The 21,254-nt window shown below is 39.8% G+C and overlaps 2 protein-coding genes across 10 annotated transcripts; both read left to right on the top strand.

The window, feature by feature from the left end:
• Positions 1-502: 502 nt before the first annotated feature.
• fosb (FBJ murine osteosarcoma viral oncogene homolog B) lies at positions 503-7,614 on the top strand. Of its 4 annotated transcripts, XM_010746393.3 has the most exons (6): positions 504-778; positions 1,022-1,209; positions 2,868-3,251; positions 3,627-3,734; positions 4,133-4,492; positions 4,650-7,614. In XM_010746393.3, the coding sequence occupies exons 1-6, from the start codon at positions 715-717 to the stop codon at positions 4,713-4,715; spliced, it is 1,170 nt and encodes a 389-aa protein (XP_010744695.1). In that variant the 5' UTR covers positions 504-714; the 3' UTR covers positions 4,716-7,614. The 4 variants fall into 4 exon arrangements, with proteins under 4 accessions (XP_010744682.1, XP_010744695.1, XP_010744674.1 ...); XM_010746380.3 differs by having other exon boundaries at positions 503-778; positions 2,868-3,221; positions 4,133-7,614; XM_010746372.3 differs by having other exon boundaries at positions 505-778; positions 4,133-7,614.
• Positions 7,615-12,398: 4,784 nt separating this feature from the next.
• On the top strand, positions 12,399-20,101 carry cviih19orf47 (chromosome VII C19orf47 homolog). 6 transcript variants are annotated; one of them, XM_027280721.1, is made up of 9 exons: positions 12,472-12,547; positions 13,707-13,794; positions 14,538-14,652; positions 14,865-14,946; positions 16,345-16,470; positions 16,567-16,716; positions 17,921-17,994; positions 18,092-18,584; positions 18,615-20,101. In XM_027280721.1, exons 1-9 carry the CDS (start codon positions 12,508-12,510, stop codon positions 18,707-18,709), a joined length of 1,263 nt encoding a protein of 420 aa, XP_027136522.1. In that variant the 5' UTR covers positions 12,472-12,507; the 3' UTR covers positions 18,710-20,101. The 6 variants fall into 6 exon arrangements, with proteins under 6 accessions (XP_010744706.3, XP_027136524.1, XP_027136522.1 ...); XM_010746404.3 differs by lacking the exon at positions 12,472-12,547 and adding an exon at positions 12,399-12,451 and having other exon boundaries at positions 18,092-20,101; XM_027280723.1 differs by having other exon boundaries at positions 12,464-12,505; positions 18,092-20,101.
• The last annotated feature ends 1,153 nt before the right edge of the window (positions 20,102-21,254 follow it).

Genomic DNA, 21,254 nt, shown 5'->3' with positions numbered 1-21,254 from the left:
GACATCAGGGTGTTACATAAATAAGCCATTGTAATATACTACACATAACTTCTCCTGCTTATCTATAACTAAATGTGTTGAAGTCCATACATGTGCCTATGACTGGCTATTGTAGACATTATAGGAATATTACAATGACTTGACGTAGCCATGACCCAAACGAAATGTTCCAATCCAGATCAGACACATAGGTAGACTTAAATAGATACTTTCCATATTTATCAGTCAGGTTTCTTAAAATTTCCTCTCAGAAATTGTCAGACGGTGAGAAATATCTCGTGCCTGTGATAGTATAAAAAAAAACATCTATTATTATCCGTCGGCGAGGTGAGCTTCTGGTCCATTTCAGTGGGAGAGGGAATCCCTCAACGTCACCAAGGATACCAAACACAACATGTGGACTTGTGGACATATATGGGCAATGTACGTCAGCAGAGCGGAACTCCGGGGCGGGACTTAAACATAGAAATGCTGGGTTTTTACTCGGATGGATGGATTCATTCATAAGACGAGATCTGCTACCGTGCACCGTGATACAAGCAAACGTCCTCCTCGTGCGGACTTTATGGATTTATAATCGCACATTTGACAAGCGGATAAAAGGAGAGAAACGCTCCGAGGATTTAACAAAGATAAACGAGAGGACTTCCTTCTTAACACATTGAATTAGAGCACTCTCCCCCCTAATCGCGGGGAACTGGATTAAGCTTCTTCATGCAACTTTTTTGGAAAGAAACCAAGAGCATCTCGCCAGGGAATAACAAAAAGATCAGCAACTGTAAGTCAATATTTACTTTTTTTTATCATACAGATTAAGTGTTTGCTTTAAAATCGCTGTGTTGGAGTAGGTCAGAAACATCTGCCCACCGCTGCTTACATGAGCTCTTTGTATAACAGACTCCAACTTTCAACTTTATGTTTTAACTCCATTGCCTATAACATCAGTCATTCTCTCCTTACAGTACCTCTTCTTTAGTAATCTTCTTGTGTGTGCACCGCTGCCTCCCTCCTGTCACTGCAGGTGACATCGCGCTCTCCCCGGTAACGGCAGGAGTCACATTCTCTTTCGGTCCCTCCGGGGAAATGTACCAAGGGTTCCCCGGCGACCCAGACAACGGATCCCGTGGAAGCTCCTCTCCATCTATAGAGTCCCAGTATCTTTCCTCCGTGGACTCCTTCGGGAGCCCGCCGACCACCAGTGCTCCGCAGGTAAGTTATGAATAAAAAAAATAATGCATGTTGGCTTAAAATAAAAAATAAAAATGTTACAGCTGTTTGAAATGCAACAGGTCCTACAGGCATACATGTACATATGCTTACTTTACTGACAGGGCTGCATGTCAGATTTACAATGTATAGATTTTTTAAAGCTTTTGTTCAGTTTTATAAGCTATCATTGCACATATATGGTATACTCTATAACGTTATGTTATGTATGTGGCAGTTTAGCACGTTTCATTTTGACATATGTCATTACGTGTAATACACATGTGCTATTATAGCAGTATATATAAAATGAATGGGCACGTAGTAGTCGCTATAATCGCATTAAATAAAATAGCATACATAAACAAAGCAATTAGACTGTAAACTATATATTTTATAGCATAAATATGATTCACTAGCACTTCTTTGTTTGTAACGGAACCGAGCATGTATACGCGCATATATAAATAGTCTCGCTATATATCACAACACTTCACTATGGGTTTACCTCCATGTGTTGTTTGCGGTAGCCCCGGTAGCGGCCGTCTAGCTTTGACAACGTGCTCGGTTTACAGCACGCCGCAGAGCGGATGACAGAGTCCTGGAACTCTCCTACGTAAGCGGCGTAACCCCGCCCCGCCCCGCCGCCCGCTTCCCTCCTTCCACGCGCTCCGCTCTCCTCTCACAGGCCTCGCCGTGACGTAAATGCTCGTTCTATTTTGGAGCGCTACGTCGCGTTGCCAAGGGGAACACCGGGGGTGTGACGGGGGAGGAGGAAGAAGGAGGGGGGAGACGTTCTCGGAGAGATGTGATTGGTCGAGGCGGCCGCTTACAGGGCTGCCTGTCACCAATGTCTTAACACGCTTTGAAATGAATATTAATGAAAGTCGATATTGTTCCTCCTCGGGTCTAAAATAAGAAAAAAAAGAAAAAAGACAAGCGACAGATTTGAGCTTTCCGTGTGTGTATTTCAAAGATAGACACTGATACGTAGACAAAGTTGTGACACAGCTAGTTAAAATAGACCATTTATAGCCTGCTGCCATTTTTTCCCCTTGCTCCTACACCTCTAATTATAATGTTTCCCTCTAGTTTCATGATTAGATTATCCACTTTTTCCACACTTTTTCCAAATAATACTCTATTACTACTTGTTCCAGCGCTTATCTTTAATTAAAATGCTATTTACATATCAGAACCATTATGTGAATTGCTACATTTTTAAAGTCTTGTTTATGGTTTTTAAAAGAAATGCACATATCTGTTATGTCATGCCATGTATCTTTGCTAAAAATTGAAGTCATTTACAACTTAAAATATGATTTTGACTAGAACTGATTATAATAATGGATAAATTGAAGGTAAAGTTTAACCTCCGATAAGACCAGATCAGATAAGACTTTTATGATCCCACACTGGGGAAATCCACAGTAGCTCATACAGACAAGGTTGATAAGAAATTACTCACAGGTAAGAAATATATAGAAAAAAAGTCATGCTGGTGTTAAAGAGTCTGACAGCTGGCAAGATTGCGCAAATAAATCTTATTAAATATGGCAAACAAGCTGCTCCAAGCTTGCTCCTGCCTGTATTTCTGCCTCTGATCTACGGTGGCTTTACATAATGTGTAAAACTCTTATTTGTTCATATCTCCTGCTCAGGATTGTGTGTCAGCGGGAGCTGGCTTGAGCATTGGGGACAGCGGGCCAGGGGCCAGTGCCGGAGGGGAAATGCCAGGTTCATTTGTGCCAACCGTCACCGCCATCACCACCAGTCAGGACCTGCAGTGGATGGTACAGCCGACCCTCATCTCCTCCCAGGCTTCTGGACAGAGTGGGTCGACTGGCACCACAACCATGACCCAACCAGTGTCACTGGTTGACCCATATGACATGCCAGGCCCCAGTTATTGTTCAGGGTCTGGATTCACTCCTCCAAGTTCAGACACTCCAGGCCCAGCACCGGGCCCAATCCGCCAGTCCAGAACTCGTAGCCGCCGTACCCGAGAAGAGTCTGTGAGTGAAGATGGAGATGTTGGTGTGTTAGTAAGTGTGTGTGCTTGAGCGGTTTGTTTGTTGACCTTTGCATGTTTCATACGCAGTGCAGGCATATCATTTACATGGGCACCAAAAAAATCTGATCAAACAACAGTGTACTGGGCTGATAAGCAGTGGTGTGCACAAACACATTCAGGGGCACGGGTAATAAACATAAAAAGGGCACCTTCCTGTCTATTCATATACACAAACATACTAAGTATGAAATGAAGATCAGGTCTATGCTAACCACTAAAATAAAGATACCAACAGAGTTTAGACAATCATAGCTGATGTGCCCACCACTGCCGCTTGAACATGATCACATTTCCAGGACCTAAGACAAAACTTTTCTCCTAATTATTTTTTTGCACTTTATCCTAGCTAACACCTGAGGAGGAGGAGAAGAGACGTGTTCGGCGAGAGAGAAACAAGCTGGCTGCCGCCAAATGCAGAAACCGCAGACGAGAACTCACAGACAGACTGCAGTCGGTGAGCGTGGCCCCGTTATAGTTGCCAAAATGAGTAATGATCATAATTATGTACCTTATGTTACCTCCCATAGCATTGAAGAGTGTGTTAATAAATGTGTATAAGAGAAGATTATTGTAATGGGGTGTTTAGCTGTGGTGAAGATAATTATAGTCCTCAAGACAGACTATTATACCTTTGGTATTTATGTCCTAATTAATGGGCTCTTGTATGAGGTATCTTACATATCAAGCTACAGATGAGCAAGTATTTCTGCTGAAATGGGTACATCCACATCTACAAACCTTGAATTAGAGGTTTGGTGTTGCTAACAATCTCTTTCTGCTTCCCTCCTCTACCCATTTCACCCACCTTTGTCTTGGTCCCCTGTTTCTTTCATTCTCTGTACCTCCCCACAGGAGACGGACATACTGGAGGAGGAGAAGGCAGAGCTGGAAGCTGAGATCTCTGAGCTGCAGAAGGAGAAGGAGCGCCTGGAGTTTGTCTTGGTCGCTCACCAGCCGAACTGTAAGATCCCATACCAGGACCAATCTCAGCAGGGATCAGCGCAGCTCCCTCCAGTCCAGTCCCAGCTCCCTCCCCAGACCTTACAACCTCCTGTCTCCATTGTGGGCTTGGCTGTGAAGGAGGACTCTTTCTATCTCCCTCCTGCCTACACAGCCCATGCGGTCTCCACACAGCCCCAGCCTCCGGTTCAGCAGCAGCAAGTTCAGCAGCAGCAAGTCCAGCAGCAGCCTCAGCCAGGGATAATGCAGGAGGTAGAGTTTTCTAGTTCTTTCTATGGCTCAAGTGAGCCGGCACCCGGCGGGCCGTGCCTCATGGCCAGCAACAGTGGTGGTGGTGTTAACCATGACGATGCGGCTATTGGCAGCTACAACACCTCATACACATCTTCATTTGTGTTCACCTACCCAGAGGGAGCCTGCGGGGTCAGTGCCAACCAGCGGAACAGCAGTAGCGAGCAGTCATCTGATTCCCTGAACTCGCCTTCGCTGCTGGCACTCTGACTGACCGACACACACACGCGTACACATATCAACACACATACACATTATGCTCGCTGGAAGTAGAGACTGAGGCAAGTACATGCACAGTACATATCAGTCTCACAGATTGAGAAAAAAACAAAACAACGATAACCAATCGTTTGCTTCGGATTGGCTTCAAGTTTACACATTTTGAAATGCATTCCAATTAAGAGCCATACAAATAGTTGCACATGAATTGATCTAACCTTTATCATTGAGCTTAAAAAATACATTGTTTCTTATTTTGTGTTATTGGAATATCTGCAACTGGACAACATAAGTGAATAAAAACTGACATCACGTCCAAGTTGCCAATCTTAACAATGAATAATCTCAATCTTTGACATGTACATTTGAGTGAGATACCACACACTCCAACAAGCACCAGTGCCCCCACCTCGTTCCCTCTGTCGGTTGCCCCTTTTCCAGTGCTCTTGCTCTCATCCTATTCCATCCTATTCTCCCTTCCTTCCTCTTGCTGAATGTATTTGTGCAAATCTGGAATAGGGACGAAGGACTTTGTTCAGGGTCTTTTCTTCTTGTGGGAGACAGCTGATTTCTCGCTCACCTCTAACCCCTCATCCGCTCGACTTCCTTCTGCTTTTTCATTTGCTGCTTGGACTTGGCAAGTTGGGGATCTGAGTGTCACAGCCTCCACTAAGTCTTGTGCTTTTCTCTCTCGTTTTTAAAAAACAAAACAAAAAAAGTCTTCTGCCATCTGCCTACCTGCCATGCGACCCATCTCTGCCCATCTCTGTTTCTCTTCTTCTGTCTCTGTGTTTCTCCCTCTCTCTGAAGTCTTCAACCCCCGAGAGCCCGAAGACCCCCTCCAGCCCTTGGGACCTTGAGTGAATGACGGCCCAACTAACACGCCCTTTTGCACCCTCTCATACAAGGACATGGATGCAACCCCTACCCCCCATAGAGAAGAACCATTTTCTTGGAGCGCATTGCTCTAAGCGGATCCTTACAGTGATCAGCAGCTAGACACTTTCACACACACACATAGACGCATAATTGATGAACGCAACATGCAAGACGGATGCCACTGTCTTCTGCTGAGCCATTTTTCAATGTTCACACGATGAAATCTTATGTTGTAAGAACGGTTAAAAGTGAGAATGGAGAGAGGTTTAAGCAGGAAGGGAGGAAGGAAGAGTAATCCAGCTGGATAGACTCAGATGGAGAGACGATGGATAAAGAGGATGACTCCCATCCTAACCATCAATTTTATGGAACCAAATGTCAAAAACAAAGAAAGAGCTAAATGTTAAAAGCAAAAAAAAGAAACAAACAAACAAAAAAAAGAAACAAAGAAAGGAAAAAATCCTGCTCTTGCCAACTGTGTGGAAGGGTGACCTCAGTAAACCCACCTCCATACCACAGAGCCTCATCACCCTGGACCTACATGCGCATATTCAAACAATCGCTTTGAAGTCTCTGAACTGAAGATACAGACGTTTGTTGCAGCGCACCAGCTCCGTGTTTTTGCTCAGAATCAATCAGATGTGAACCGATGCCTTTATTTTAGAGGAGAGACGATGTTTTTTGTAGTGATTCAGACAACCTCTAAAACATTGGGCTCAGTGGTCTCTGTACCTTCCCCTGTTCTCTCAGTGGAGACGAGATGGAGAGAGAGAGGGGGGGGTGCGTTTATTGTGAGTGCGTCCACTCTGAGGCACCTGGCCCGTTTATTTCTTTCTTTATTGAGGTTGATGTGGTGCGTGAGCACAAAGCCTGGAAACAAAAGGGGAGAACATGTGGGCTGATGTTGTGGAGTGAGCGTCCTTTCTTTGCCTGTGAATTTGTACTATTTGTTTTTCCTGTATGTTTGAGTGCGAATTGTTATATATTTTAATGTCTATGTTTGTTTGATTGTTTTGCATTGACCTCTGCTTTCATTTGTACTGTTGCCGTTCCTTGTTTTTGTTCTGTTTTTTTTTATCGGGAGTTTTCCTTATAACTGTTACTATTATTATTATTGCATTGTAATGATTGTTTCATTATTTTATTGTATTTTCATTTGGCAACTTTGGAGGCATGTTGTGCACTACAAAAGAAAAAAAATCTAATTATAAGTCTATATGCATATACATATATACAGATAACATGTATATATAAGTGTATGTACCATGATTGTAAAGTATGAATGTCGCAGATCTAAATGGGATATTTTTGTCAATGAAGAACAAGATAAAATGTTACTGAGGTTTAGTTTTAAAATGAATATTTTTCTAAAAGAACAAAAAAACTATAATAAATTTAAAGTACTGCCCTGTCCCTAAACATGAAGCACGATGTCACTGCCTCTATCAATGTGTATTTATGTTTTATAAACAATATAAAGCACTATCCAAGTTACATTAAATGTATGTTTATAAAATATGATGTTAGAAGGTTGTGGTAACGCCTTTGTTTTTGTTTGTTTGTTTTTTTCTCTGTGAGGTCTGTCCCAATGCTACTGACACCTTAATGCCACTTTGATCCTCAGCACATGCAAAATGAGGGAAAAAAATAAATATAGCGTGATTGAATGTCAATACACATATTAAAAAGTGTTCAGACTACAACATAATGATTAAAATGTTTCATTTAAGGACAAAGTATTTCATACGCAGTATGCATTTCTGTCCAGTATAAACATATCACTCAATAACAATGTTATTTCCTAACCGAAATGTGTGTTTGAAGGATAACCGCAGTTTTAGCATCAATATTAACGTTATCATGTTACAGTTTATCCACTCTTGTACTCAAGCAAATATGTTGTCTGACTGACAAAAACTGTCTTGTGATTGTGTTTGCTGCATAAGAAGCTTTATTTTCAATAAATAAACACGTTTATTCAAAAACAACGGCGAGATTAATGACATAAAGTTTTGTTCAAGTGTGGCTCCTGGTGGTCAGAAAATGGGCAGACCTCATTCTTTTTTTACTTGTTGAAATGTTGAATAAGGACTGTGTTTGTACAGATGTTGGAGATGCCTTTTGATTTCTCTCCAAATGCAAATGTGATGAGAATATGTTCTGGTGTGAGAATAAGCATAAAACATATTCAATGGTTCTCATGTATATAGGTTTTTGTGGTGCTACTTATAGTATACTTTAATGACGAGGCAGTTTCACATTGTATGGTGGAAGGTTACGTACTGCTGTTGCTGAGGCTCCAGACAAATGAACACACTCCTTGCCTCATAAGGATGTTTTATTCACGATGGAAGCCAATAACACAGTGAATTCCCAGCAGCTGAAGCTCTGAGAGCCCAGTAATCATTCTGTGATTACGTCTTGATTTAATATCAATTGCCTGCTACATCTTTAAGTGTGATAAACAGATCTCAGAGGCCCTTGTACTGTACCTGCACTACACACTTATGCCTCTGATCATCGCACAACATAATAGACTCATACTTTCATCAAATTTCTTTGCCTTGGATTTAATTGAAATTGTCTTTTCTGTAAGTTTACAATCACAAATGAGTTGCTAATGAATTAAAATGGTGACATTAGAAGGAAAAGGAGAAATATTTAGCTACCAGCTATAAAATAAAGAAACTGCCTGCACCCACCTGTACTGCACAACGGCTCTGTTAGCGTTAACTGAAGCTTTCCTATTTTTCTATGACGAGGTGAATGGTGCTATGTATTTCTGTTTTTCCACGAGTCCCATATACACTCTGATTTCATATTCTCCCTGGTATATAATGCAATATTTATTATCCTCTTGGATAAACATAATGTAGCAAATCATGCTCATACTGACTGCTACTATATGTCAAGTGTGATGATGTATTGCTTTAATTATCCGTTTTTGTTACAATATTAAAAGTTATCATTTATAATTATCTTATTATTTGATTTTGAGACAATCTTAATGAAGAAATTGTGTAATGATATATCTTTAAAATGTTTGTTTTTTTTCAGTTACTGAAGGTTCCACTTTAAAAAAGTTTATTTTCTAATACATTCCTTTTATTAATGTCAGTTTTTATCATTTACTCTTTTTATGGGAGTTACAATTTCAATTTGTCACATTTGGAAATATATGAAATATATGGAGGATATATGACTTGATATATGAGTTTACATGTGGAGGTTAAAGCAGTGAAAGGCCCAAAGAACCTTTGTTCTAGATGTGACATAGACTTAAATGACAGATGACAGAAGTGACTTGGATAATTACATAACTCATGAAGGTGCTCTGATGTCAAATTGTCTATTTTTCTGTGCATAATATGATATAACATAACATACTCTTTTCTGCACATTGCTATAAAATATTGCTTACTTATTTTTATTACTTCATTTTCATTTGCGTAAAAGGGACCAAAATGTTTGACAAATTTGCCGCTTTTGCAGTCCCTGTCTCTGACCTGTTGTGTCCATATTTCAGCTTCTGGCCCTTTTTTGTTCCTCTGTAAAAGTTTACATGACAAATTTTGTTTCTTGGTTTCTAGACTGCAAAAGCTGGGTGAGCTGTCTCCTTTAATGATGACCAAATGCCATTCATTTTCAATTTGTGAAGAAATTACATAAATAAACAACTTATTATAAAGTATGTCTCTGACTTTTAAATGTCTGATCTTCACTGTGCTCCTTAATTTATATGCATGATTTTTTTGCTTGTGTATTTTCTTCTAAAAAGTCAGTTACCATCTTGAGTTAAGAGTCCCGAATGAAAAGTAATCATGTTTTTGTATGTATATTTTTAAGGACCACAACTAATGATTATTAATTTTATCTTTCAATCTGATTATTATTTTGTATTTTATTTGATTATTCAGTATTAAAAGCCCTGTACACCAAAAGAAAGGATAGCTTATTTTAATGCAAATTTCAGGGGGCGACATCACAAAATATGACCAAACTGACATATTTTGAATTTTAACAAAGGATCATGTGACTGCTTGTATTAGAAAAATGTCATCTTCCACGGAGTCCGCATGTTCAAACCAAGTGGCAACCTCTGTGACTATGAAGTACTAAAAACTGCAGTTCCTCAAACTTCCACTTGAGACTGGCTACAGAATGGGTCAATCTCCATAGGCTTTCATGTTAAAATGTCCAACTTCACAGCAGAAATAAATATGTTTACAGCCTGGTACAAAAAACAGTATTTTCAAGTCTAAGTCTAAGTCTGAGTTTTTATACAACTCACCAGTTCAAATTATATTCAGGCTTACAGTTATGCAGAATTAACAGCATGGCCACTTTGACTGACAGGTGGGTATTGTTACTGGTATTGTTATTGTTTGAACACCTAGGTGTCATTCAGCCCGCCTCAGGTCTGCCAATGTTCATATCTAGATTAGCCGGGAGGTTGGAAGAGATAGGAGTGCCAAGATGGTGGAAGCTACAGATTTTGAGCTTCAAAACGACTCCTTAGAAAACTGTGGGTGGCTAAACTAAAAACTGGCTCTAGATAGGGCCTTTTACATTTTTCAATCAGCAACACCACCACCGGATGCTACTAAATGCTACACACTGATTTTTTAATTAATTGTTTTTATTTTAAGACTGCACTTTTTCTATATATATATATATATATTTTATTAACCACACCATAATGTCATTTTCGGCTGATAGACTAGATAAATACTTGATCCTGAGGGAAGTTCAAGCATCCAGTAGATAGATAGATAGATAGATAGATAGATAGATAGATAGATAGATAGATAGATAGATAGATAGATAGATAGATCCCAGAAGGAAAATTCAAGCATCCAGTAACAACATGCAAACACACATTGAACATACATTCGAATTAACCTATAACACAGTACGGTATACATATGAAAAAAATCTAAATTTAAATATGTACACAGAGATTAAACATTTATAGCAAAATTAGACATTTGCAGAGAAATTAAACTTGCATAGGATTTAAATATGTGCAGAGGAATTGTAAAATTCAAGAAATGTAGCAGCATGAGACACATTAAACATACTTATAAACACATATAATATATATGTTTAATAAATATAAGATAAATCCAAATTAAACCTGTGCTGAGAAGTTAAATTTGTGCAGAGAAACAGTTAACTTTGTGGATCTAACAAACCAGATATTTCCCTCAGGAGTTTATGAAGACAAAAACAGAGCTAAAAGGTGAGTTAAATATTGGACCTACGTTCACGAGGCGACCAGGACTGTGTTTATGTTTAAATATGTTCATGTTTAAATGCGGATACATTCAAATAAAAACACATCTACCGACACAAGCGGTGATAAAAGTCGTCATGGGTTTCTGCTGAGGCTGCTTCGCGTCACCTCACAGTCTGTGTTGCTCTCTAGCGTCCACAGCAGGGTATTGGATTTAGAGCTGCGCGCGGAGGAAGTTGCGTCACGCGAGCAGCAGCAGCGCGAGCTGCCTGTCCGGGACATCCTGAGTAAAACATGCACTAATAAACAAACAGATCAGACAATGTTTCTACAGTGTTAAGAAAATAGCAATGCCATCTTTATGGATATTAATTGACATAAAGCTTGACTTGTTCCTTTTAAATTCTGTGTCACAAATAAAATCTGAGAATTACATTTAAAAATACTACATAACATATACCCATCTGAAGCATATATATCAAAATTCCTTGATATTGATAACAAATGTATCTTTTGTAAAAACCGAACCTGAAACTGTAACTCATTTATTTTATGGTTGCCCGTATAGTAGCACATTTTAAAAAGAGCTTGAGAACTATATACTGTGTAAAACAAAACATGAAATCAGCATTGAGGAAAAAACATTATTACTTATTTTAAATACAAAGAAAAGAAACTATGTATTATTGTCAACCTATTTTAAATACAAAGAAAAGAAACTATGTATTATTGTCAACCTATATTTTATTAGGGAAATTTCACATCCATAAATGTAAATTTCAAGATTCATCACCATCATTTAAGTTGATTATTATTTTAAGTCTCTTAAGTTAATTACTAAAAAAAATGTCTATCTATAATGAATATTCATGCAGATATTTTCAACCAATAACCTGTCACAGCAGTTATAACTAGAACTTTATTTACATGTAAGATTACAAATCTGTCACATCTAAGTTTTATTTCTGCTTTTTTGTTTTCATGCTCTTTCTTTTTGATCCTTGTTATAAAAATTAGGAGTATACTGGGGTGCAGATGTTTTAACTCTTATAGAGAGTGTGTGTGTTTTCTGTCTTTTGCATATCTCGCCCCTTATCTGGTTTACTGAGGCTGGCAGGGAGAGATGATTAAAAAATAGTTCAAGGACAAGAGAGACAGGTTAAGGAAAGTGCCATTTTGGACAAGACGCATAATGTTCATTACTAAGCCGAAAACCAAAAAAGGAAGCCCATTTTGAGAAAATTGTATAAGAACTGTTAGAGCCTTTTCCTCTGTAACTCTTTTGTGTTTTGCACTGTTAAACGCTCCTTCTTATACAAGAATAATAAATTCAACTTAAACTTTAATACTTTGAATCCAGTCCTCCTTATTCAAGGGTTCTTCCTTAACTATCTTAATTATACTGTCATGTAACTATGCCGATGCTATGTCACTATTATATTGTACAATGTGAACTAGTATGACTGAATTTCTTGTTTGTTTGTTTGTTGTTTCAATAAAGTTTGAAAAAAAAAAAACCCGCTGCCTGTCCGGATGTAGCTGACGTCACCGCACATTCATTGTAAACATGGCGTCCGTGACAACAGGTGAGCGCTGAGCGGCCCGGCCGGGTCCAACTTAGCAACAATTAAAACATCTCTGTATGTCGCTGTATGTTAGACACGAGCAGGGCGTGGGTTCAGGTTAATGTTTGGAGTGTTTACGGGTGGTTTTGTCTGCGGTGGCCGTCGCTGTTGGACAGATAACCGCGTTTTAATTCACAACTGGAGCCGCAGCTAACGCGATGCTAACACGATGCTAACACAAACGGGCTCTCGTCGCTGCCTCACATGTTTGATTTCACTTTGATTTCACTTTGATTTCACTTTTATTGACTCAAACAGACTCCGGGAGCGAGCCCTGCCTCAAAGTCTCACCTATTTTAAAACATGCGGGTCCGACTGGTATGGTTAGATCATCGTCTAATGCTAACATGAGCTAACCCGGCGTTGACTGTATATCAGATTTGAAATCCAGTTTCACCCCCGGTTGACCCCTAAAATGTGGCTTTATGTCGGTACAGCGCCTTTTTTAAATAGAAATCACTTGATGAGAGAGATTTATTAGCCACCGTCTGACTTCATCAGTCACAGTCTGTGCATGTTGGACAGCTGCTGTGCATCCTTCACCCCGTATCTGTTAATACATCCACAACACGTCTCATAATTGGCGTTATAAATAACCTCCAGCTGGCCATGGTGGGCATGTGTTTGACCCCAGCAGGCTGCTGTCTCCTCAGGTTTATATCTGGGGTTTTGTGCCAGGGCCCTCTCCCCACTGTAGGCTACAGGATTACTGAGATCAAGCATCAACTTTTATATTTTATCTGTACCAAATGTGTGTTGTAGCATTTTTAAGACTACTATGTTTTGTAATATTGTCTGTGTGTCTTGTGTCTGTTTGTTTGTGCTGCTATCTCCCTTTGAAAATATATTTTTAATCTCAATGGAAACCATTCCTGCTTAAATAAAGGTTTAATAATAAGACAAACTTTATTTTATTAAGCCAGTTTACTGTTACTGAGGCATCCGTTAACGAGTAGATAATGAGAGAAAGGATTTTAATCATTGCTTAATGTCACAGGTTAATCAGAGAAGTTGCCCAGTTCTGGTTTATATGAGTGTTTTACATTTTAACACTTCGGAGATGTTACCTGTGAGTTTTGGGGGTTGTATGTTAAGCAGTAAATTGATCAACAAATAAAGTATTTGTTAGTATTTAATTCAATTCATCGTCAGTGGTTGGGTGTTTCTTTCTGTTGCCTGACTGCTAATCCTCTTTTATTTTATTTTATTTTTTTAGCCACCTCGGAGTGGATTCAGTTTTTTAAGGATGCTGGGATCCCAGCCGGCCTCGCTGTCACGTATGCCGTCTCCTTCGTGGACAACAGGTAACCTCGTCTTTCTCATAGGCTTTGTGTCTTTGTTGTGCGATGGTCATGGTGGAGTTTTCTTTGCCGAATGATGTGAAGATGTCGAGGAGCAGAGCCATGACAGTCTCTTTCATCATCTAGGCTGTGTCATCATGACAAGCCAGTTGGTTTTACTGATTGTTTTCAATCATTTAGACTCAATATATGATTAATATATATATGATCATGTAATCATGATCTACATGTGAAAGTGAGATTTTGCTCTCATCCTTTCTCTCTGAGGAAATTAAATCTATCCAATAAACCACAAACCAGAGTACATTCAGCTCATCTCAGATTTAAAGGCAGAGTGAGAAGGATTTGTCAGTTGTTGTAAACGCACAATTCAAAGTTGACCCTGTGCAGAGAGAGAGCATCAGTGGTTAAGCGACCTAGAGAGTGAATAAAGTGATCGAGCAGCGATAGCAAAGTAAACAAAGCAGTAAATCAGAGAAATAAAACGTCTTAATCTCAATGTTTCACATCCCACATTGTGGTGGCTGGTGCACGGTCAACCACAACCACACAGAGACCATCCGATGAGCAATGTCTCCACAGTATTTTGTCATAATGTGACATTTTATGAACTAAATTGATTTCATTCATCTGGTTATTATGGCAGATCCAAGAGTCCAGTGAAAAATCCATGTTACTTACTTGTTGTCATTAGGATCACACAGAAGTGCCAACACATTATTTTTCTGTTTTGTGTGTTACTGCAGAATTCACAAGAACATGCTGATGGACCTCAGTAAAGACATCATGATGGACCTCGGCATTACAGTCATAGGCGACATCATTGCCATTCTTAAACATGCCAAGCAGGTCTACAGGCAGGTGAGATCAGAGTTTCATGTTCTGAAGTAATGAAACGTTCACAGTGGACTGGTGTATCGTGCACACATGAACGCACAAAATACCACTGGAGTTATATTGTCGTGAATGCAGTCATGGAGAATGGATTTCTTTCAGCGTCACTGCTGTCTGCTCAGTGAATCATGGTAGCCTGTGACTTTATATAACCTCTGTATTATGTATTCCCTCTTCAGGACATGTGCAAAATGGCCACCGAGGCCATCTCCTCAGGACAGACCAGTGTTAAAGCTGAGCTCAGACGAACTGCCAATACTCGTGAGTGTCTGCGTTTTACTTTTCAGAGTCCACATCAGGCTTACAACAGAAGGATGATGGTGAATTTCATTCGTTTAAACTGTTGCTTGTTTGTTTCACCAAATGTCTACATTGCTTTATTGTAATGAGACAATCATGTGGCCTGTATATCAGCCCAGCCAGAGGCAACATGATTCAACAGCTGTACAATATTAAACCTGCAGTAATAAAAATCAAAAAGGCTTAATATGTGTCACAGGATTAGTGTCTGCAGATACAAAGCTTAAGTTTTCGGTGGGTAAAAATCAATATGTTGGCAACAAAATCTGCCTTTTATTGCAAGATGATATCACACTGGTGCCATTTATTGACGTTTGTCTTAACAAGGTCAATGTAAACTGACCATTTGTGGTGCATATTAATGACTAGAGGAAACCAGTATGCTCTGAAGAAAAACTATAAAGTTAAATCAGGATCAATCAAATCAAGCAGGCGCCATCCCCTTTTATAAATATTAAGTATACAAGTTGTGGATGCAGTTCTGCATCATTATGATCTGAAAATATCTAACAATGTAACACTGCAAATAATATCTTCTGTCGTGTGAGCAGTTGTGAATAATGTGTATTGATTCATGGAATTATTTTTTGGGGACGATGCATTTTTTTCACTGCAGTGCTGCAGACTGAGTATTGTGTACCGTGCTTACTGGGTCAGCATCGTGTGTGTGTGTGTGTGTGTGTGTGTGTGTGTGTGTGTGTACACACAGCAACAGAAAAACTTGCATCAGCACTGGAACCGACTGGTCTACAGTATTTGTAGTTGAGTCAACATCAGCTTAAACATGCACAATAATAGCATGGTCTTTTCATTGCAGTGTATCTGTACCTTTGATACTGTATATAAATCTTAGTATTCACAGCTTTGTTGGGTTGTTTGACAAGTATGCATGACCTGTTGCTCAAAAGCTTAAAAAGGTGTCTGTCAGGATCTATCAGTAAGGATGAGTGTCAAGCTAACTGGCTGGGCGGAGTGAGGTTTTCCTGTTCTTATTTTGAGGAATAGCCAAAAAGAGTTTTTTCTAACTGTGTTTGTCATTGTTATGTCAGGTAATAGGGCACAATAAAAGGTTGTTTGTTTCCGTTACAGGATAAAGTAAATCAGCCTAATCTAATGCTACAGAACAGACTGTATCTCTAAGTGCCCTGGTGCCAGGTTGTACAAGACCATCTTCTGTTCTTCACAACACGTTCCTCTATGCACGCTTTTCATTTTGGTGCGTCTCGAAAGGCCTCACACATATCAGAAGACAACTGCGAAGCCCAGCTGTCCTCTGATCTCGTCTTGGGGCCAGAACATGAAGAGTTCCTGTTGGAAACAAGCTAAATCACGACTACTTTTCTCTCCCTTTTTCCCCAGCTGCTACTCGTATGATTGCCAACGCTTTGAGCCATGACTCCCCGCCGACCACTCCAGCCCGTCGACCTGACAACCGCCTGTCTGTCACAGTGTCCAACGTGCAGGCGAACAAGAGTGGCAAAGCAGGTAGATATCATGACTCATTTCTTTTACCCCATCAGTGGCATGTTTCCTGTCCCCCTGGAGCCGTGATCCTCATGTACACACCACTTTGTTTATCAGTTGTAAGTCAGCCAGCTGATGAGGGGAACGGTTTGCCAGCAGTGAAGCGCCGACGCGTGACAGCTGAGATGGAAGGCAAGTACATCATCAACATGCCCAAAGGCACCACGCCTCGTACACGCCGCATCCTGGCCCAGCAGGCCAAGAAAGGTAGGCCTGACCCAGTGGCCTCGCCGGCAACTCGCTCGAATGATGCTGTCGCTCATCACAGCTAATACTAAATACTCAATACTTTTCACTTATTTCATACTAAAACTTAATCAGTGGATTCGAGGCTGATTAACAGAGCCTGTCATTCATTTTCCTTGTCTTTACTAATACTTCCCTCTGCACCAACAATTAATCACTCCATCAAAACTTTCTTCTTCTTTTGTCTCACACCACTTAAGGTTTTACCTGACTGTAAAACCATCTTTGGCTATAGTCTCTCTCTCTTTCCATGTCATAAATTCACCAGTGCGTTCTGTCTCTGAAAGGAGTTCACAGTTTGAGTTTGACTTCTGTCAGCATTTCCCCTCATTAAACCTCAAAGTGATTCTCTAAACAGAAACTGAACAGCAGTGCATGCATGGACACAATACAATATAATACTTACAGTAATATAGATACAGATGTCTTACATTTTCAACAACCCTCAGAGTTCATTTTATTCAATCCAAGGTTTATTTATTGTCATTTGCATGCTCACACATGAAAAAAAAAAACAGTACTCAGGACCAGCGATGTGCACAAGTCAATAATCTAAAATGTAATAATACTAAAATACTACATGATAAAATCTTCTAGAATAATTAATTATAAATAGATAATAACAAAAGTTATGAAGCAGAATAATGAACAAGAATAATAGAATATCTTGTATGCTGTAGTGCAATGGGTTAAAAATTAAATTAATACTACATAATCATTCCCGTAGATTTGGTGCCATAAATAAGACATTTTAGATTTTAATGATTTACACTTTTTCTGGTCAAATTTGGGCCAGTTGATCAATCGAAGCTGCTACTTTAGCTCATGGAAGTAATTATTTTGTCTAAGTGAACTTGTACAGCGCTAGAGCTGGTAACTGGTAACAAATTTAATCGTAATATTTAATTGTATGGTTGCTTAATTGACGCCTTTTAAAAAATCTTAAATGTTAAATTTAGACTGCAGCACTCACAGAAGTGTTGTCTTAAAATAAAGTAGGGAGGTTTTCTTCAGTTTCTGTCTTGTGTGAACATTTCTTTTATTATTTTGTAGCTTCTTATTTGTCCATCACTAATGAGTTATCAGAGCATAAACCAAACTTATCACAGTCAAGCTGTCACAATATTTTCAGTGTAAAACTGTCTATTTGCTCTATTTCTTAAAGGTTTTAAACGCACCTCTGTGTTTGCAAGACTCGGGGCTGAATCAAAGGCAGACACAACAACAAGCAATAACAAGGTGAGACCTGTCAATATATCCTAATCGCTCTCTCTTTGTATTGGATGTAGGCATAAAAATAAGTTCGTAACGTGCTCACAATGCTCATGTTTGGCAGCCGACCGGTGTGTTCAGTCGTCTGGACAGAGGCATGGAAGAGGCACACAGGCCGAGGCCAGCCAAAATGTCTGCAAACATGGATGTGGACGACGAGGACGACAGTGATGGAGAAGGATCCGTCCTCCAATATGCCGGCGTCCTTAAGAAACCTCCTCCCTCCCAGAAGAAAGAGCCAGCCACAAAACCAGCTCCGACCACGCTGCGGCGCCTGGGAGGCAAATTTAAACTACCTCCCCCTGACACTCCCACCTCCTCCTCCTCATCATCCTCTTCTTCCTCAAATGGCCTCCCCCCTACCAAGATTAGTGTACTTAAGAGACTGGGCAAGCTCCCTGCCACACACCAGGGCACGGCTGTGTCGAACACACCTGCTGACACACAGGACAACAGGGTGACCACCAGCACAAGGCCCAGAGCCCTGGACAGACTCACTATAGCAAACCCCAAAGTCAGCAGCAGCACTGGGGCTGGAGGAGCAGGAGCAGGAGTAGGAGCAGGAGCAGGAGCAGGAGCAGGAGCAGGAGTAGGAGTAGGAGCAGGAGGAGAGTCTGGGGGTGCCCAGATGGACGTTAGGGCTATCAGTGTTTTTAAGAGACTGGGCAGTAAGAAAACCTAACACACACTGTAAAATTAAAACTATTATTCAGACTCTTTCTACACAGTACGTCCTTCGTAGAGTTTGTATCGCCACCTTTTTGCATTTATCCTGGCAACATGCAGGACTGCAGACTAAAGCGTTTTTCTTTTGTTCAGCCCGAGTGTATGGATGATTTTAATGCTGCGTTGTTGCTTTAGGGATACTCTTAGATAAAAATAGATCTCTTTTTGTTTTTTTTTAACACTTAAGTCATGCTGCCATCGAAAGAATCACCTTTTGTTTAGTGTTAAAGCTTTTAAAGTTGAGGACTCAAAGTTCTCTGGTAATTATGTTGCTCAAACCAGAAAGCTGTCTCAGACATATCTGCCATTTATCTTTTTTTTTTTTAAATATATATTTAACTATATTTGTAAGCTTAAGGCATGAGCATGACGTCAACCGGACTTCCCTTATGGTGTTTTTTAATTTTATCATGTAACTCCACATACAAAGATGCTGCTGTCTGAACTTCCCTCTCGAGATGAAAATGTTCCTCCAAAGTGATCGTCGTCAATTTTCCCTGATTATTTTAAAAGAAATCTGATAGAAAATGTACAGATAGAAGTTTGTTTCACACCTCAGGCAATTTGAGTTTTATTTAATTCTTTAAAAAAAAAAAAGGACGAGCTATGAGGCGATGGTTAAATCTTTTTATTTGTATGTTACCGTCTCAAAGTTACCTCCTCTGACATGCTTTGAAAGTGGAAAATGTGTACACGTGTTGACTGAAGGCTTCTTATTTTCAGTGAGTGTAAAGTTTTAAATGGTTACACAGAACGACCTCTTTGAACACTTGAATTAAGAAAAAGCACCGCACCTCCTCCTCGTCTTCTTCTTCTGTGCTTTGTGGATTGAAGTTCACACCTCTGAACTAAAGACGCCCACGTCAACTTTTCTACCACAGTACTGAACATTTTCTATGACCACCTACTTGAAGGCCGGATCAGTAGAATATTGTTTATTTTAAAATGCAATGTATAGATTTGTTAGACTTGTTTTCAGACGGCAGACGACCTGTTCTGCTGCATATTTTTATATGTGGACATTCTTGTATCGTGTATCCGTGTTTAAAAAAACAAAAAAAAAACTCAGATGCCATCAAACCTGGTGTCAGGGGGGGACCACTGGAGGTCTCAGTAGGTTGTTCACCTTCACCCAGTAGGATCAGTAACACTCGTCTTTAAGACTTCCCATCAGAACTTTGTTACACTGTAAATATTTGAAATGTTTGAAATCACATTTTTATTGTTTTAAAGCGCAAAGGAGAGCAAACTACACCGTTAACTGTCATGTTTTTTAAAGATATTGAGGGGGAAAAAAATATGAATTTAAAGAAAGTGTGCTTGGAAAACAATTAAAAGAGGAAAAGGGGTCCACGTCTTTTCTTTTTTCTTTCTGTGAAGGAGATCTTTACAATGCATGTCACTGACACAAACTGTACTCTGCAACTCTTTTAAGTATGGACAGGACAGCAAAGTCGATATTTATTTCCCCCCGGGAACTTTTAGCTGATCATTTATCAATAAACCTGTTAAACTCCCCGCAGGCTGCTGCTGCTGCATAATGTTAACTGAACTGTCAGAGGTATGTTAATGAGGGAGGATCATTACTCCATACAGCAGCAGACGGAAGCACATATTTAACATCCAGATCCTGAACGTTTACATCTTCATACGCTATGCAAATACATGTGTAATGTAAATAGACACATAAATCCATAATTGCAACATTTAAGTGTAAAAATACATCAAATTTGACCCTAGAGCTAGTATCATCAGTCCATTATCTGTAACCACTTATCCCCATCAGGTTCACGTGACCCCTCTCAGTAGTGTTAGTTTTACTCTTAACAGCTGTGCAACTGCAGATGTTTGTTTGTATGAGTCAGTCTGCTTCTGGACTGAGCTAACCTTCATGTCTCGGTCTGCATGGACCAGATTGCTTATAAGTATGGAGGAAATAAGGTTGTAACCCCGCAGATGACACATGTAGACAATGACTGTCTGCTTGGGTGCATTAAAAATAAGTGTAACTGACATTATGTCCTCTTGAGGTCGCTCTCCTCCTCCTCTTCCTCCTTCTCCTCCTCTGTTCCCTGCAGCCTCCTCCTCCTCCTCCTCTTTGAAAACCTTATCAGCTGAAGTCATCAGTTTGGCTATAATCTGATGTTTATGGAGGGGATATGTGGGTGACAAGACAAAAAAAGGGAGCAACATAACCTGTAATATTGCATAAAACTATGAATTAATCATTTAAATATTGTAAATATGAGAGGTCTACCACTGTGGATGATGTAAACAGGGCGTACCCTTTGCTTTATAGTGCAATACATATACAAATGAGCACTTATTTATAGAGGTATGTACAATTATTTAATTAATACGTTTGTTTTTTTGGTCGTTTTGATAAATAATCGATGGTTTCTTGCACATTTTTTGTTATTATCATGTGAAATCTGGACTGCAGCAACGCCTCACGACTTCTCCCTTTTCTCTCCCACAATGCTTTACGGCTGTGTGTGTGT

Source organism: Larimichthys crocea, chromosome VII (genome assembly GCF_000972845.2).
Source record: "Larimichthys crocea isolate SSNF chromosome VII, L_crocea_2.0, whole genome shotgun sequence".
In the NCBI taxonomy this organism is placed as follows: domain Eukaryota; kingdom Metazoa; phylum Chordata; class Actinopteri; family Sciaenidae; genus Larimichthys; species Larimichthys crocea.
The sequence above is the reverse complement of the archived record's forward strand: the minus strand, read 5'-3'. Positions and strand labels throughout refer to the sequence as shown.

What these genes read in the sequence shown, in the direction of transcription:
- fosb (XM_010746372.3), top strand. Translation starts at nt 715, where the DNA reads ATGCAACTTTTTTGGAAAGAAACCAAGAGCATCTCGCCAGGGAATAAC. An exon ending in TAACAAAAAGATCAGCAACT is followed by an intron (nt 779 to 1,021) that starts GTAAGTCAATAT and finishes CTGTCACTGCAG; the next exon opens with GTGACATCGCGCTCTCCCCG. An exon ending in ATGGAGATGTTGGTGTGTTA is followed by an intron (nt 3,252 to 3,626) that starts GTAAGTGTGTGT and finishes ACTTTATCCTAG; the next exon opens with CTAACACCTGAGGAGGAGGA.
- cviih19orf47 (XM_027280720.1), top strand. Translation starts at nt 12,508, where the DNA reads ATGTCGCTGTATGTTAGACACGAGCAGGGCGTGGGTTCAG. An exon ending in CGAGCAGGGCGTGGGTTCAG is followed by an intron (nt 12,548 to 13,706) that starts GTTAATGTTTGG and finishes TTATTTTTTTAG; the next exon opens with CCACCTCGGAGTGGATTCAG. An exon ending in CCAAGCAGGTCTACAGGCAG is followed by an intron (nt 14,653 to 14,864) that starts GTGAGATCAGAG and finishes TTCCCTCTTCAG; the next exon opens with GACATGTGCAAAATGGCCAC.